Source organism: Lagenorhynchus albirostris, chromosome 10, assembly GCF_949774975.1.
Source record: "Lagenorhynchus albirostris chromosome 10, mLagAlb1.1, whole genome shotgun sequence".
Lineage (NCBI taxonomy): Eukaryota > Metazoa > Chordata > Mammalia > Artiodactyla > Delphinidae > Lagenorhynchus > Lagenorhynchus albirostris.
In genome coordinates, this window is record NC_083104.1 from 12,037,219 (window position 1) to 12,052,035 (window position 14,817).

Genomic DNA, 14,817 nt, shown 5'->3' on the forward strand with positions numbered 1-14,817 from the left:
CGCAGTGGTTGAGAGTCCGCCTGCCAATGCAGGGGACATGGGTTCGTGCCCCGGTCCGGGAGGATCCCACGTGCTGCGGAGCCGCTGGGTCCGTGAGCCATGGCCGCTGGGCCTGCGCGTTCGGAGCCTGTGCTCTGCAATGGGAGAGGCCACAGCGGTGAGAGGCCCGCGTACTGAGCAAAAAAAAAAAAAAAAAAAAAACTTAAGAAAAGAAATAGAGAGTATAAATGGGAACTAAGGGCAAATTTTAGAACTGAAAAATAGAATAACCAAAATAAAGCTTTGTGAATTGGTTCAGCCGCATAATACAAGGGACAGAGGGGGAAAAAATCAGAGGGGGAAAGAAAACAGAAACAAATTATTCAATGTGAATGATGGAGAGAAAATAGAAAATGAATGAATGAATGAATGACGCCTCAGGGACCTTTGTGACTGTGAAAAGATCATCTAACATTTTTTTTCTTATTTTATTTTTTAAACTTAAAATTTTTTTAACATCTTTATTGGAGTATAATTGCTTTACAGTGGTATGTTAGTTTCTGCTTTATAACAAAGTGAATCAGCTATACATATACATATATCCCCAAATCTCCTCCCTCTTGCATCTCCCTCCCACCCTCCCTATCCTACCCCTCTAGGTGGTCATTTGTGTCGTGGGAGTCTCAGCGGAGAGGGCCAAGAGCATGGGGCTGAAAGAGTACTCAAAGAAATAATGGCTGACAACTTCCCAAATTTGGGAGGAGATTAAACCTGTAGTCAAGAGGCTAAGTGAACCTTAAATAGGATCATCCCAAAGAAACCCATACCAAGACATATCATAATTAAACGTCTGAAAACAGGAGACAGAGAGAAATCTTGAAAGCAGCCAGAGAAAACTGATACCTTATCTGTAGGGGAAAGGCCAGTGTGGATGACAGTGGATTTCTCATCAGAGACCCTAATAAAGGGCAGAAGAAATGGCATGATACTTTTCCCCTGTATTCCCTATGGGCATGATATTTTTTAAGTGTTGAAAGAACTGCCAACCCAGAATGCTTTATCTAGTGAAATGTCTTTTACGAATAGGAGGAAATCAAGACGTTTTCAAATGAAAGAAAACTGGAGAATTTGTCACCAGCAGACCTATCCTAAATGAATGTCTAAAGGAAGTTCACTAAACAGAAAGGAAATGATTAAAGAAAGAACCTTTGAACATCAGGATGGAAGAAGGAACATAGTAAGGAGAAATACGGGTGCATACAGTAGGCTGTCCTTCTCTCGAGATTTTTAGGTTTTGTTTGATGGTTGAAGCAGAAATTATAACGTTGATGTGTTTCTAAATGTATTTAGAGGAAGTTTTTTAATGCAATTATAAACAGGGGATGCTAGAGGGTTGTGAAGGGAGGTAAATTTTCTATACTTCACTGGAATTGGTAAAATAATACCAGTAGACATATCTTATCACAGTTATATGTATATATATAAATGTAAATATATATAAAATATTTTAAATATATATAAAATATTTTAAATATATATAAACATAATATTATATATATAACTGTATATAAAATATATCCACATATTTTAATAAAAATATAAAATGTGTTTTATATATTTAATATTTATATATTAATATATAATATATATTTGTTATATATTTATAAATATATTGTGTATGTATTTTTATATATATAAAACTGTGATAAAGCATTATAGGTAAATAAAAATGAATTTCTTTTAAAAAATGTTCAGGTAACCCCCAGGAAGGCAGAAAAAAGAAAACAAAAAAAAAATAGAGAACAGACAAAAACCAAAACATAAAATGACAGTCTTAAGTGCTTAGATATCAATAATTTCATTAAAAGCTCAATGGTCTAAATACATCAATTAAAAGACATTGGCAGAGTGGATTAAGAAACATAACTAACTGTATATGGTCTACAACAAACTCACTTCAAGTATAATGATAAATAGGTTGAAAACAAAATGATGGGAAAAGATGTTTTAGGTAAACATTAATCAGAAAAAAGCAGGAATGGCTGTATTAATGTCATATAAAGTAGACTTCAAAGCAAAGAAAATCACCAGAGTCAGAGAAGGACATTGTGTAATGATAAAATGGTTAATCTACCAAGAGGACATAGTAATACTAAATATGTATGCCCCAATGAAAAGAGCTGAAACATATGAAACAAAAACTAATAAAATTGAAAGGAGAAATAGACTAACCTGCAATTGTAGGTGGAGACTATAATGCTCCTTTCAACAATTGATGGTACAATTATATAGAAAATCAGCAAGGATATAGAAGAACTCAACAATATCATCAACCAATGAGATCTAATTGACATTTGTAGAACAATCTACCCTACAACAGCAGAATACCCCTTCTTTTCAAGTACTCATGGAACATATACCAAGATAGACCATATCCTGCACCATCAAATAAACCTCAACAAATTTTGAAAAATTGAAGTCACACAGGGTGTGTTCTCCAACTGCAGTGGAATCAAACTAGAAATCAGTAACAGAAATAAAATAGGAAAATGTCCAACACTTGGACAATAAACACACTTCTAAATAATCCATGGGTCAAACCATACGCTGAAGTGAATGAAAATGAGCACATAGGGACGAGTGCATGCCTGACCCGTGTGGGGTGAGGCACCCTCCTGTGCCCCAGGGCCAGATGCTCACTCCAGGTAATCAACTCCCCATTGGGGCACAAGGTATAAGAAAATCAGAATAAATGCTTGATTCCATGTCATTTTCTAAGTGAACGTGACAGTACGATATACTCATACAGAAGTGCCTCATTCTTATTAACAGCTGCTTAGTATTCCTCACTGTGGATTTCATCACACATCGTTTAAAAGAAGTGCTTTTTGTCCCTTTGCTGACTGATGAAAATTTGTCAGACACTCTGTTCCCTCTTTTGCTGTCCTTGTTGTTGTATTACATATGACACAGAGGGAAAGGGAAGCATATCTCTTGACTACATAAAATGTCGTTGTTTATGCTCCTGTGAAGAACGACCTGGCCAGCCCCAGCACATTGGTCAGCCCTCTTCCTGCAGGCTTACTCCTCATTCAACAAGCCAGTCTTGCTGAGGAGTGGTTCTGTGGCATCTACTGTGGATTTGTTTCATCACTAAGGACTTCTGTGCCTTCCGAGGTGTTTTAGATGAGGCACTATTCCCCTGCACTAGCACTCGTCCTTCAGCTCTTGTCCTGAGAACTTGAGATGCACCTTGCTTAGCCCTTTGAGATTATTGGGGCTAACATTTAGAAACCTGCTTTTTAAATTTTTTTTCTTGCTGTCCTTGCAATCATCCAAGCATTAGAGACCTGTTCGTATTTTGCTGTCTGGGAGTAGAGCAGTTATGGGTAGTAGTCCCTTTGGAGACAACATTCACATGGGTTCTTGTCTGTTTCTGATCAGGGTCTCTGTGTTCAGTGTGTATTTTTACTTAGATTCTTGAGTACTGGTGGTGCAGGTTGTGTGGCACGGCAGCCTCTCTTCTTGCCGAGTATACAGGCAGAGAGGTGAGGTATTGACACTACCGTCGGTAGCTTCTCAAGTTGTTTTATTTTTTTTTAATTTTTTCTGCAGTACGCAGGCCTCTCTCACTGTCGTGGCCTCTCCTGTTGCGGAGCACAGGCTCTGGATGTGCAGGCTCAGCGGCCATGGCTCACGGGCCCAGCCGCTCCGCAGCACGTGGGATCTTCCCGGACCGGGGCACGAACCCGTGTCCCCTGCATCGGCAGGTGGACTCTCAACCACTGTGCCACCAGGGAAGCCCTCTCAAGTTGTTTTAACCTGCAGTAACAAACTTGATCATGAGAGACAACGTTAATTTTGACTTATCGATCCTTTCCTTAATGAAAAGAAATGGAGACATTTCCCCCTTATGTTAGTTTCCTAGGGCTTCCATAACAAATGACCACAAACTTGGTGGCTTGAAACAACAGAAATTTATTCTTTTAGTTCTGGAGGCTAGAAGTCTGAGACCAAAGTCCTGGCTGGGCCATACTCACTTCAGAGTTTCTCGAATCCTTCCTTGTCTCGTCCTAGCTTCTGGCAGTTCCCCGGAATCCTTGGCATTCTTTGACTTGTAGCTGCATCACTCCAGTCTCTGCGTCCATCTTTCCATGGCCTTCTCTGTGTCCTCTCCTCCTGTTATAAGGACACCAGTCATTGGATTTAGGGCTCACCCTAATCCAGTATGACCTCATCTTAACTAATACAGAAAATTACAAATCGCAAAGTTCCTATTTCCAAATAAGGTCACATTCTGAGGCTCTGAGTGAACATGAATTTGGGGGGACACTATTCAACCCACTACACACTCCGAGTAATTTTTCTGGTTTTTTTTTTGCAAAGTGGTAAGCATTTCAAACGGATGTAGCTGATCCTACATCATGTTGTCTTCTGGCAAGAATAGTTTTATTTATAAGGACCAGATGAGCAGCCACCTAGAGGACTGTGTTAACTGCTGTGGTCATATCAGCCGGGGATGACTCTCATGAGTGCTTGGGTCACTTTGATGAGTGTCACTTTTATTGGTTGTAGACTTCCTTCATTGGAGATGGTGGTGAAAGGGAACTGTTCTGTTCTCCTTCCTGCTGGCAAATCAGCTCCTTTTTCTTGTTCTTGGATCTAACTTGACAAAAGAATTTAATCTTGCATGATAGCAGATACTGTAATCAGCATTTAAACTGTCATTTTTTCCATTGTAACCCAGCATGCAGAGACCCCCCCTGAAGCAGTGTAACGCAAGAATCCCCAAGCAAGAAATTTAATGTAGGAGAGAGCAGCCGTTCTATGGGATAACTACACAGCTTTAAATGCTTTCATTTCTGCTTCAGTGAATTCCTGGTGATTATGCTGCTTTTATAGAATGATAAACTCACCTAGCAGATTCTGTTGTAATGGCTGTCAGATTCCAGTTACTCCTGGGAAGGATACTGTTTTGTGAAGTCATTATTTTCACATGTAGCTCCTCTCAATTATAGCTTGCCCATTTCTAATCAATAAAAGTTTGTTAATGTAGCATAAAACATTGAAGGCCATGGAAATACTGTGGCCTTGCAATGGAATGAAAAATAACCAGTGGCTTGGTCTTTGACAGCTTTTAAGTACCTGGCTTAGAAGAAAACATGAACTTGTGCCCACAAGTTGACATTTGCGAGTCAGTGTGTTAGCCATGCTTGGAGAAAACATGGTTCTTTTAACTTCTGCCACTGACATCTGGGCCTTTGACAAGCAAAAGGAAAACTAAGATAGGAGGCTCTGTTCAACCTTCTCTTATTTTCAGTAAGCAAAGAACAGGCAGCTGTATGATTAGTTGACTTCTTGCATAACAAAGGAAAAGCAAAAAATTCTTATCCCCCTCAGGCTTCCCAGATGTGGCTCTGGTTTGTAGGAGTTTACTGGTAACTCTCAAATACTCTTTGCATGGCTTACCTGATGATGAGGCTTTTGTCCTGGCAGCTTTACGGTGTTCATTTGCATTGCACATTTATCCAGAGCCCTCTCTAGAAGTAATAGTCTTACCTCTTGGCTGGCTTTTTCTGCCTCCAGTTCTCATTGCAGTGGTAGCCACTCTCGGCGCACAGGTTTCAGTAGTTGTAGCACGCGGGCTCAGTAGCTGTGGCACATGGGCCCTAAAGCGCATGGGCTTCAGTAATCGCGGCGCATGGGCTCAGTAGTTGTGGCTCAAGGGCTCTAGAGTGCAAGCTCAATAGCTGTGGCGCACAGGCTTAGTTGCTCCGCGGCATGTGTGATCTTCCTGGACCAGGGCTCGAACCCGTGTCCCCTGCATTGGCAGGCGGATTCTTAATGACTGAGCCACCAGGAAAGTCCCGCCACTGTTCCTTCTTGCTTTCTTTTAGGTCTTGCCCAATTTCCTATACTCTTGGTCTCTAAACTCTTGAGCCAGGCTGCCTCGGTGTGAATCTCGTTCTCGCATTTGCTTAATCTCAGAAGTTGTTACAGAAATTACATGAGTTAATATTTGCAGAATACTTAGAACCCTACTTGGTTCATAATAAATACTGTATAAATCTTTTTGAAAAAGATAAACTATGTTCTATATCTTGATTGTGGTGGTGGTTATACACTTGTCAAAACTCATCAGAAGTGTGCATTTAAAAGTTTTAAAAGTATAAAAGTTTACTGTATATAAAGTATACCTCAGTAAACCTGACCTAAAATTTTTTTAAAGGTAAAAAGCATATCCGTTTATTCAGTCAGCAAAGGGTTTATTAGGTGTTGCACAGTAGGATTTTAAAAACATAATTCAAAGAGGCTTGCCAGTCTAGTTGAGCTGGCCGGTTATAATGCAGGATAAATTTGCCCATCAGTGTGAGAAGGTGATGTAAGAGGTGCTGCAAAGCAGCTTATTAGTCATCTAGGTAGGAAACACTGTAGGGGTTTGGATTGCTTAAGGCAGTCCCAAAGAGTTCACCAAATAGTCGGAACTTGAGCTGGACCTCAGAAGATGTAGGATTTGGAAAGATGGGCATTCGAGAGGGTGCACGGGTGCAGGTGCAAGACCCAGGGGCAGAAATGCATGTGGAGACTTTAGGCAACCATGTGAGAGCTGGTTGGATTAAAATAGACCCTCTGACTGTGGGAGGGACAGCTGTGCTTTATGGACTAACGAGTTCTCTTCTCTTCATCCACAGAAAGGCCCCCCTTCTGGCAAAGACCGGGTGAAGAAAGGTGGATCCTACATGTGCCATAAGGTAAGTCAAGTCACTAAACTCTGTTTTGGTGTTCTAACAGCAGGTTTATGGATCCATTGTAAACATTAGCCCCAAGATGTCTCATCCACTTCTGTTAATACATACCTATCTCCATCAACGCCAGAAAAAAAAAGTTTGTGCACAGGCATGGGGAAAAGTGGTTCAAGAAGCAGAGGTTGTAAATGATCTGTTGTCAACCATATTCCATCTGTTGTATCTTAACCCTTTGAGACACCTTTGTTGTCCCATGAATCAGGGTGAGCTGTATATCAGGTTTCCAGCATGTAAGTCTGGAAGCACACCCTTAATTTATTTGAGACTCCTGTAAATTTCTGGCTTGTCTGTTGAGATTAAGTTGAGTTATAAATGGAGGGTAGTTTCTGGTATACTGGAATGGAAACATCCCAAGTGTTCTAGGTATATAGTGTGTGCTTTGTGGAATAAACATCTCTCTCAGAGAATGATTCTTCTCTTTGGGCTATAATTTCAGTGTCAGAGTTGGTTGTTCTTGGCTAGTAGAAGTAACTCAGTGTTTCATGAGTAACCTTTTTAAGGAGTTCAGAAATCGAATACCAGTTCTCTCCCTTTTTTTCTTTAAATCATATATTTTTAGTATATCTAGGACTTCAACTTCTATCTCTATGTAAACATGGCATTTTGCAGATTGTTATTACAAGAAGCTTCCCATGGTAATTCAGTCAGTCTAGGCAGTTAGAGACTTAAAACTGTAATGGCTCCAAATTAAGTTATTAATTTGATAATGGAGGCATTGTCAAACTTTGCCTTAAAATAATGGTTCTCAAACTTTATTGTACATTAGAATCATCTGGGATCTATAAAAGATATTGATGCCTATTTCCTCACTCACGTCATTCTGACTTGATATTTCTGGATTGTGACCTGGGCATCAGGATTTTAAAGCTCTCAAGGTGATCATAACATACATCAAAGTTTGGGAGCCACTGGCCTAAAGAGAACCTATTTAAATTATGTATATCTGTGAGTTTGTAGGGGTGTGTGTCTTCTGCATTTCTTAGAATTTTTAGTGTAGTTATTTAGGTGGCAGTTCATAGAGTTGAGTTCACTTTATGCTTTACACTTACCTTTATAACAAGATGTGGACAAATTTATCTTTAAAATTCTAACTTTAAATTAAAAGCATTGCCCTAGGTTGTCCCAGTACTTTTAAGTGTTCATATACCCATCTGTCTGTAGTCCCAGATTTTTTTCCTTTGATTCAAGCTGTTGCTGCAGGTGTATCTGAATCCTCTTGCTGGGAAACCAGACTTTCATGAAAAACAGGTGAATCTCTTTTTGCACAAGAGCATCTCAAAACCCTAATTACCACCAGTTATGTGTCTGACATATGGCACTTTTCATAATTGGGAGTCCATTTACTCTGTAAGAATTAAAGACCATACGATTTCTTTTGCACAAATAAGTGGAGAAAATGAATCCTGTAAAAAACATTTTAAGCATGAACACCAAAATATTCCAGTGCCATGCATATGAATGTGTCTACTTTAACATTTCATTTTTCTTGCTTATTTTAAATGTTTAAAATTTTTATAAGCTTCTTAATTTATTCTTTTACAATATCTTTTAACATGTTTTTTATATATATATATATATATATATATATTTTTTTTTTTTTTTTTGGCGTATGTGGGCCTCTCACTGTTGTGGCCTCTCCCGTTGCAGAGCACAGGCTCCAGACGTGCAGGCTTAGCGGCCCTGGCTCACGGGCCCAGCCGCTCGGCGGCATGTGGGATCTTCCCAGACCGGGGCACAAACCCGTGTCCCCTGCATCAGCAGGTGGACTCTCAACCACTGTGCCACCAGGGAAGCCCTATATTTTTAATAAATACATTTTTATGGTACAATTGGTTTTTGTATATTTATGTTGTGTCCTGTAACCTTGTTAAACTCATCTGTATAAGTGATGTTTTTGTAGATTCTTTTATATATATATATATATATATATATATATATATATATATATCTTTACTGGAGTATAATTGCTTTACAATGTTGTGTTAGTTTCTGTTGTACAACAAAGTGAATCAGCTCTAAGTATACATATATCCCCATATCTCCTCCCTCTTGAGCCTCCCTCCCATCCTCCGTATCCCATCTCTCTAGGTCATCAGAAAGCATCGAGTTGATCTCCCTGTTGTTTTTGTAGATTGTGTTGTATTTTCTACGTAAGTGGTTATACCATCTGTGAGTATAGACAATTTTACCTCTTCCTTTTTAATCTGGATATCTTTTATTGCTTTTTCTTACTGTATTGTGTTGGCTAGAACCTCCAGTATATTGTTGAATAGGAGTGGTAAGAACAGACAGTCTTACCTAATTTTTGATCTTAGGGGAAAAACATTTGACTTTTCAAAATTAACTATGATATAAGCTATAGTGTTTTCAAAGATGCCCTTTATCAGCTTGAGCAAGTCTCCTTCTAGTCCTAGATTTCTGAGAATTTTTTAATCAGAAATGGATGTGGATTTTGCCAGATGCTTTTTCTAAAGCTATTGAGATGTTTATGTGGTTTTTCTTTTTCAGCCTGTTAATATGGTGAATTATAGTCATTGATTTTCTGTTTTCAAATGTTAAACCATCCTTGGGTTCCTGGAATACATCCACTTAGTTATGATGTATTATCCTTTGTATATGTTTTGGATGCAGTTTGCTAAAATATGCTCGTGATTGGTATTGGTCTCTTGTTTTTTTGTTTTTGTTTTTTTTTCTGTCTGATATTAATATCAGTGTATTGCTGGCTTCATAGATTGATTTGGGAAATATTCCCTCATCTTGAATTTTTTGGGGAAGAGTTCATGTAGAGTTAGCATTTTTCTTCCTTAAATGTCTGATAGAATTTCCCCAGGAAAACCATTTGGGCCTAGAATTGTAACCATACATTTAATTTAGTTAATAGCTACAAGGGTTGTGCAGATTATCTGTTTGTTCTTGATTAAGCTCTGGGAGTTTGTGTCTTTCAAGGAATTTGTCCATTTCAGCTGAGTTAATGAATTTATTGACATAAACTTTGCCTTTTCACTTGCTGTTTAGACCATTTACATTTAATGTGATTGTTGATATGGCTGGATTTAAATTTGTTGTCTTGATATTTGTTTTTCTCTTTGTCTCATCTGTTCTTTTCCTTTTGCTTTTTTTTTTTCTTTTTTTGGATTAAGTGTTTTATCACTTCATTGTCTCTCCTTTGGCTTATTAGCTATAACTCTTTATTTAAAAATTTTGTGGCTGATTCAGAGTTTATATTATACATCTTTAACTTTTCTTAGTCACCCTGAAGGATAAGTTTTAATTTAGTCAGGCTCAGAGTGATGGAGAGAGTATTCCAGAAAACAGAATAGCAGAGTGACAAAACTGAGTGGGATCCACAAGATTTTCCAGAGAGAAACGGCAGCTCTAGGATCTTTGGTCAAGTTAATTGTAGATGATGTAGGTTTTTAACCTCAGCCTGGTTATTTTGGTGTAGTCAAGAAAACAGCACAGTGTTGGCTGTGAATTACTTTCAGTGCTTGTTCTTTAGATTAAGAGTGGCAGTTTTAACTGCCACTAAGTATATTAAGATGTGGACTCTAGAATTAGATCTGGGTTGGAGTTCTGTAACTGTTCTTTGCTAGTCTTTGCCTGTAACATTAGGCAAATTACTTAACCTTTCTAAGCCTCAGTTTTCACACTTGTAAAATGTACATCATAACTGCACCTATTGTAAGGTTCTTACGAGGAATAAATGCAGCAAAGTAAATAAGCACTTGGTACAGTGCCTAGCTCATGGTAAAGTCTCCGTAAGTTAGTTGCTGCTAACACCATCATTCTTAATCATCATCTTTATTATAATAAGATTATTTTCTCCCATTTTCTCTTTTGAATAAAAACCAATTAATGAACTGCTAACTAGACAGGCAGAATCCTGGAAATGATTACTGTAGCACAGGTAAAAATCAGTAAAAGAAAGAAAATCAATAAAAAGAGAAAAGAATAATGTAATTCATTTTGAAAAAAAAATCACCTTGCCTAGAAGGTGACTTACTTTTGATCGTGGCCCAGGGCCAGTTTGCATGACTAAAGTAAGCTCTGATTATTATTTTTGATTTTTTGAAAGTCCATCCAAAGTATAGCTTCAGTAAGGAGACGAGGCACAGAAAGAACAACTGTGAGTCAACATGGTGTTAAGAGCACAGATTCTGGAATGGGACTGAAAAGACTGTAATCCTGGATTCACAGTTACAAACCATGTGACCTTAGGCACACTATTACCACACCTGTGTGTCGGTGTTTTCCTTGTGTATACATATATATATATTATTGTGTATACAGTAATACCTACCTCAGGATTATTGAGAGGATTAAGTCACTTAATACATGTGAAGTTCTTAGAACAGTTCACATGGTAAGTACTCAAGAAATACTAGTCTTTCTTGAAGTTGTTAGATTAATCTCTGTGGGATCTTTAGCCCAACCTACAACATTGACGAAATCCTCACTCCCCTACCCCCTCAACCCCACCATTTTACATCAAGATTAGTAGCAAAAGGAGTTGTCCAAGTGTCGGTGGCAAGAGCAATGGATGGGAAATTGAGAGACCTGAGTTCTGCTGTGTCATTTTTCTATAATCATTTTGTTCATAATGAGCTACAATTACCTTAAAACTGTTCTTTATCCCTAAAAGTCTTCCTCTCATAAAAACCATATTGCCGTCCCACTTGACTTCAGAGCCCCAAGGCTGGTAAGCCATTATCTTAAATGAATTGTTCTTGAATCCAGGATGATATTCTTAGTGCAGATATTGAGGTCAGTTTCACAAAGTAATTAGCCATTTTGATGAAATGGGGCTAAAATAGGCCCTCACTACTACCTCTGTTCTTAATTAATAAAATGACCCATATTTCAACCACTCAAAGACCTAACATCATTAATAACCATTTTTAGTGCTAAAAGTAGAGTTGGAAAAAAAGAAAGAGCAATGAGGACATATGAAATCAGGCCATTTTTCTCTTTAATTACATATTTCATTAGTTGCCCATTACTGGAATTTAAAATGAACTGCTTATTAATAAATGTTTGCTGAGTGAATGAGTGCATTTGCAGTGGAATGATAATGTGAATTGACTGTTTTCTCATGTGATGGTCCTGACCTTTCAACACTAACTTGTAGTGAGACTTGCTTTTTAGTGTTTAGTTCTTCATCATTTAGGTTAATGGAAGACTTTAGGTACTGCTATGATCCAAAAAAGGACTAGCTCTTTTTGTTGTCACTGATTTTAAGCTTTTTTGTTATGTAAGCAAAACATTTTCATTGCATAAAAATTAGAAAATAAATAATAAACAGAAAAATGAAAAAAATCGTTCACGCTGCTTTCTGAAGAAAACTGTTAATAGTATTCTACCAAACTCTTCGGTGCACTTTTATTTTTTCTTCCCAAAATGAAATTATGCTGTATGTACCAGGGCCTTCAAATATGACTATGGTCAATAATCTCTTATACATCATGGATCTCTTTTCTGATCACAGTGCTCCAGGCAGGCACAATTCGTCACAGTTGCTACAGCCTGCATTTTGTGGCATATGAAAACCAAATTTTAAAACAGTTTGTTATATAATTTGAGAGACAAGTTGCATATTGAACTATGCCATCCGACAAAGACCTCAGTCCTATGCCTTGTCACCAGAGATACCCCTTCACCTTTTCCATTTATATAACAAATAATTTTCCTATTTTTGTAGCAAATGCGTAACCGTATTCAGATGCTGGCAAGGAATCATCTTCCCAACACAAGATCACTAAGACCTGCAGAGGAGCTGCTTTTGTTTTAGTAAGGAAGCAGGTTAACCCAAGGAGGTCAGATAAGACAGGCAAAGTGAGTTCTTTTAATTAAGAGTGTTGTGTTCATTATAAAGTAACAATTACAATAATCTCCACATGTCTACTGCTTTACTTTTTCATGTAAAGATAAGATGAAGCATTTTGACATTATTCCATTAATAGCCCCATTTTATCGGAAGAGGGAGCAGATTCAGAAAGGCTTTGCCTAGGGTTAAATAGCTAATGAGTCTTGGATTTTGCCTTTTCAGGTGAGTACATTAGTAAAATATTTGTCACAATTTCCACCTGTGTCAAGCCCAACCTCTTTCTGCCAAGTAGACCACCTTTAATGTGACTCCATCCTATTTATCCACCCACGTTTCCTGCTTTTTATCATTTATCCTCTCTGTACCACTCATTGCTTTTGCCTGGAATTCTCATTCTCTGAATCTTTGGGCAGCTCAGCTCTCGCAGCGCCTCATCAGAGGAGCCTTCCCAGACCACCTTATCTAAGTAACACCTAGTCACGTCTAGTCCTCTCTCCCTATGTGACTTTCTTCCAAGCTGACCACTGCCAGAAGCACTCTTGAATTTATCCGTTTATTTATTGTCTGACTACTTAACTCCTTGTTGAATGTGAGCTTCCCGATAACGGGTACATTGTTTTGTTCCGCATTGCTTCCCTCGTACCCAGAATAGCATCTAGCATGTTGTAAACTCTCAAATATTCAATGAATAAATAAACCATGCTCTGACACTCTCAGGCTGTGGCCTTGCTATCCTCTTCACTTGCCTGAATTTTTCCTTTTTTATGCCTCTGATGTCATTGTTTTCTCCACTTAACAAACCTTCTTTCCTTGTTTCTAAGTCCTGTAAATCAGTGCTACTCAGTTTGTGGTCCATGGGCCCGTAGCATTAGCAGCGCCTGGACCCACACCAGACTTACTGAATCAGGATCTCTGGGTTTGTGGCCTAGGAATAGGTATTTACATGAGCTCTCCAGGCTATTCTTCTGTATGCTCAAGTCGGAAGGCCACTGCCATAATCACGTAAATCCCGCTCTGGCCAAGTTCTGCCTTCAAAAGTCTTTCCTAAAAAATTAGACATTTAGTGACCATTTCCTCCCCTGAATTAATAGTAGCCTCAGAATCTTTTAATCCTAGCTTGTTTTGTAGCTTTTTGATGTGTAATCATTGTTACCTCAACCAGCCTGTGATCTCCAGCGGGACAGTGCGCACGGGAGGCAATCAGGAAATGCTTGATTGTTTTTTGTCATGTGTGGTCCTGTTATGGAACAAGAATGTCCCTGTCTGACTGCCTGCCCCCCTGCCCCAAGCTCGATTCTTGCTCCCATGTAGAATTCACTGCACACACTGAGAGCATGGGGCCCTGCATTATCCACAGGAGCTTGATTCTAAAAATACCAAAGCATCTTGCTTCACAGCAGCCCAGTGAGTAGGCCCTACATGGAACAAAGCTTCTGCCGTGTCTTTCTGCATGGTCACCTCTAGTCATTTTAGAGCTTCCATTGCATCTCAATCACAGGTAGTAGCAGATGCCATCACGTCTTTCATTATTTCAGGCATATTTTTTTATTCATTTTCCCTCTGCCTGCCTGAATATTGGTAATAGTGTTACATTCTTCACTGGCCACAGGGAAAATGAGAAAATTGGTTGGTACTGTTTCGCTATCTATAAAAGACAGAGCACCATGTGTTTTTTTTTTTTCATGGTGGAAGTGCTCCAGAGAATTCCTTTGTCAGCTCTAGAGATAATTTTTATGAAGATTAAAAACATTCAACTTTCGTGAGAGAAAGGAGAATAATAAGAATTAAGGAAAAAAAAACCATCTTTCATATTGCCCTATTTTGCCCCTCCACAAATTCTCTCTGCTTCATGAGTTCCAAAGTTACTCTACATGATTCTTTGTGCAGTTTCTTTAACCAGCGGCGGGGACTTGAGTTTCCCAGGGCACACTCAGAGTTGATGCTCTTGGTACACAGGGTAACTAGTTTATTTTCATTGTCTGTTATTTTTGATCAAAGATCTTAGGACATAAGAGTTCCATGCATGGTTATTTTTGGAACCTGGAAGCTTTTGAAGTGTTGAATCAAGTCATCTGTGGTTATTCACTGACTATCTAGTAGGTGACCAGGGATATGTGTTAGGCTTTCCCTGGTGTGTACATGCAGGGGGCTATAACAGGGGTGGGACAGAATCATGAGTTGTGATGCCTTTCCATCTACGAGTATCGA

At 38.7% G+C, this 14,817-nt stretch overlaps 1 protein-coding gene across 7 annotated transcripts in view; it reads left to right on the forward strand.

The window, feature by feature from the left end:
- SUMF1 (sulfatase modifying factor 1) overlaps positions 1-14,817 on the forward strand; it is a 111,620-nt gene that overhangs the window by 94,298 nt on the left and 2,505 nt on the right. For 5 of the 7 annotated variants that reach the window (XR_009542716.1, XM_060161327.1, XM_060161329.1 and 2 more), the window contains one exon: positions 6,672-6,731. Coding sequence is in view for 5 of the 7 variants with exons in the window: in XM_060161327.1 (XP_060017310.1) it covers positions 6,672-6,731 (60 nt within the window). In the remaining 2 variants the exon portion in view is untranslated. Of the gene's footprint in view, positions 1-1,065; positions 1,233-6,671; positions 6,732-12,483; positions 13,371-14,817 lie in introns of those variants that run through there. The other 2 variants (XR_009542717.1, XM_060161328.1) reach the window with 2 other exon arrangements.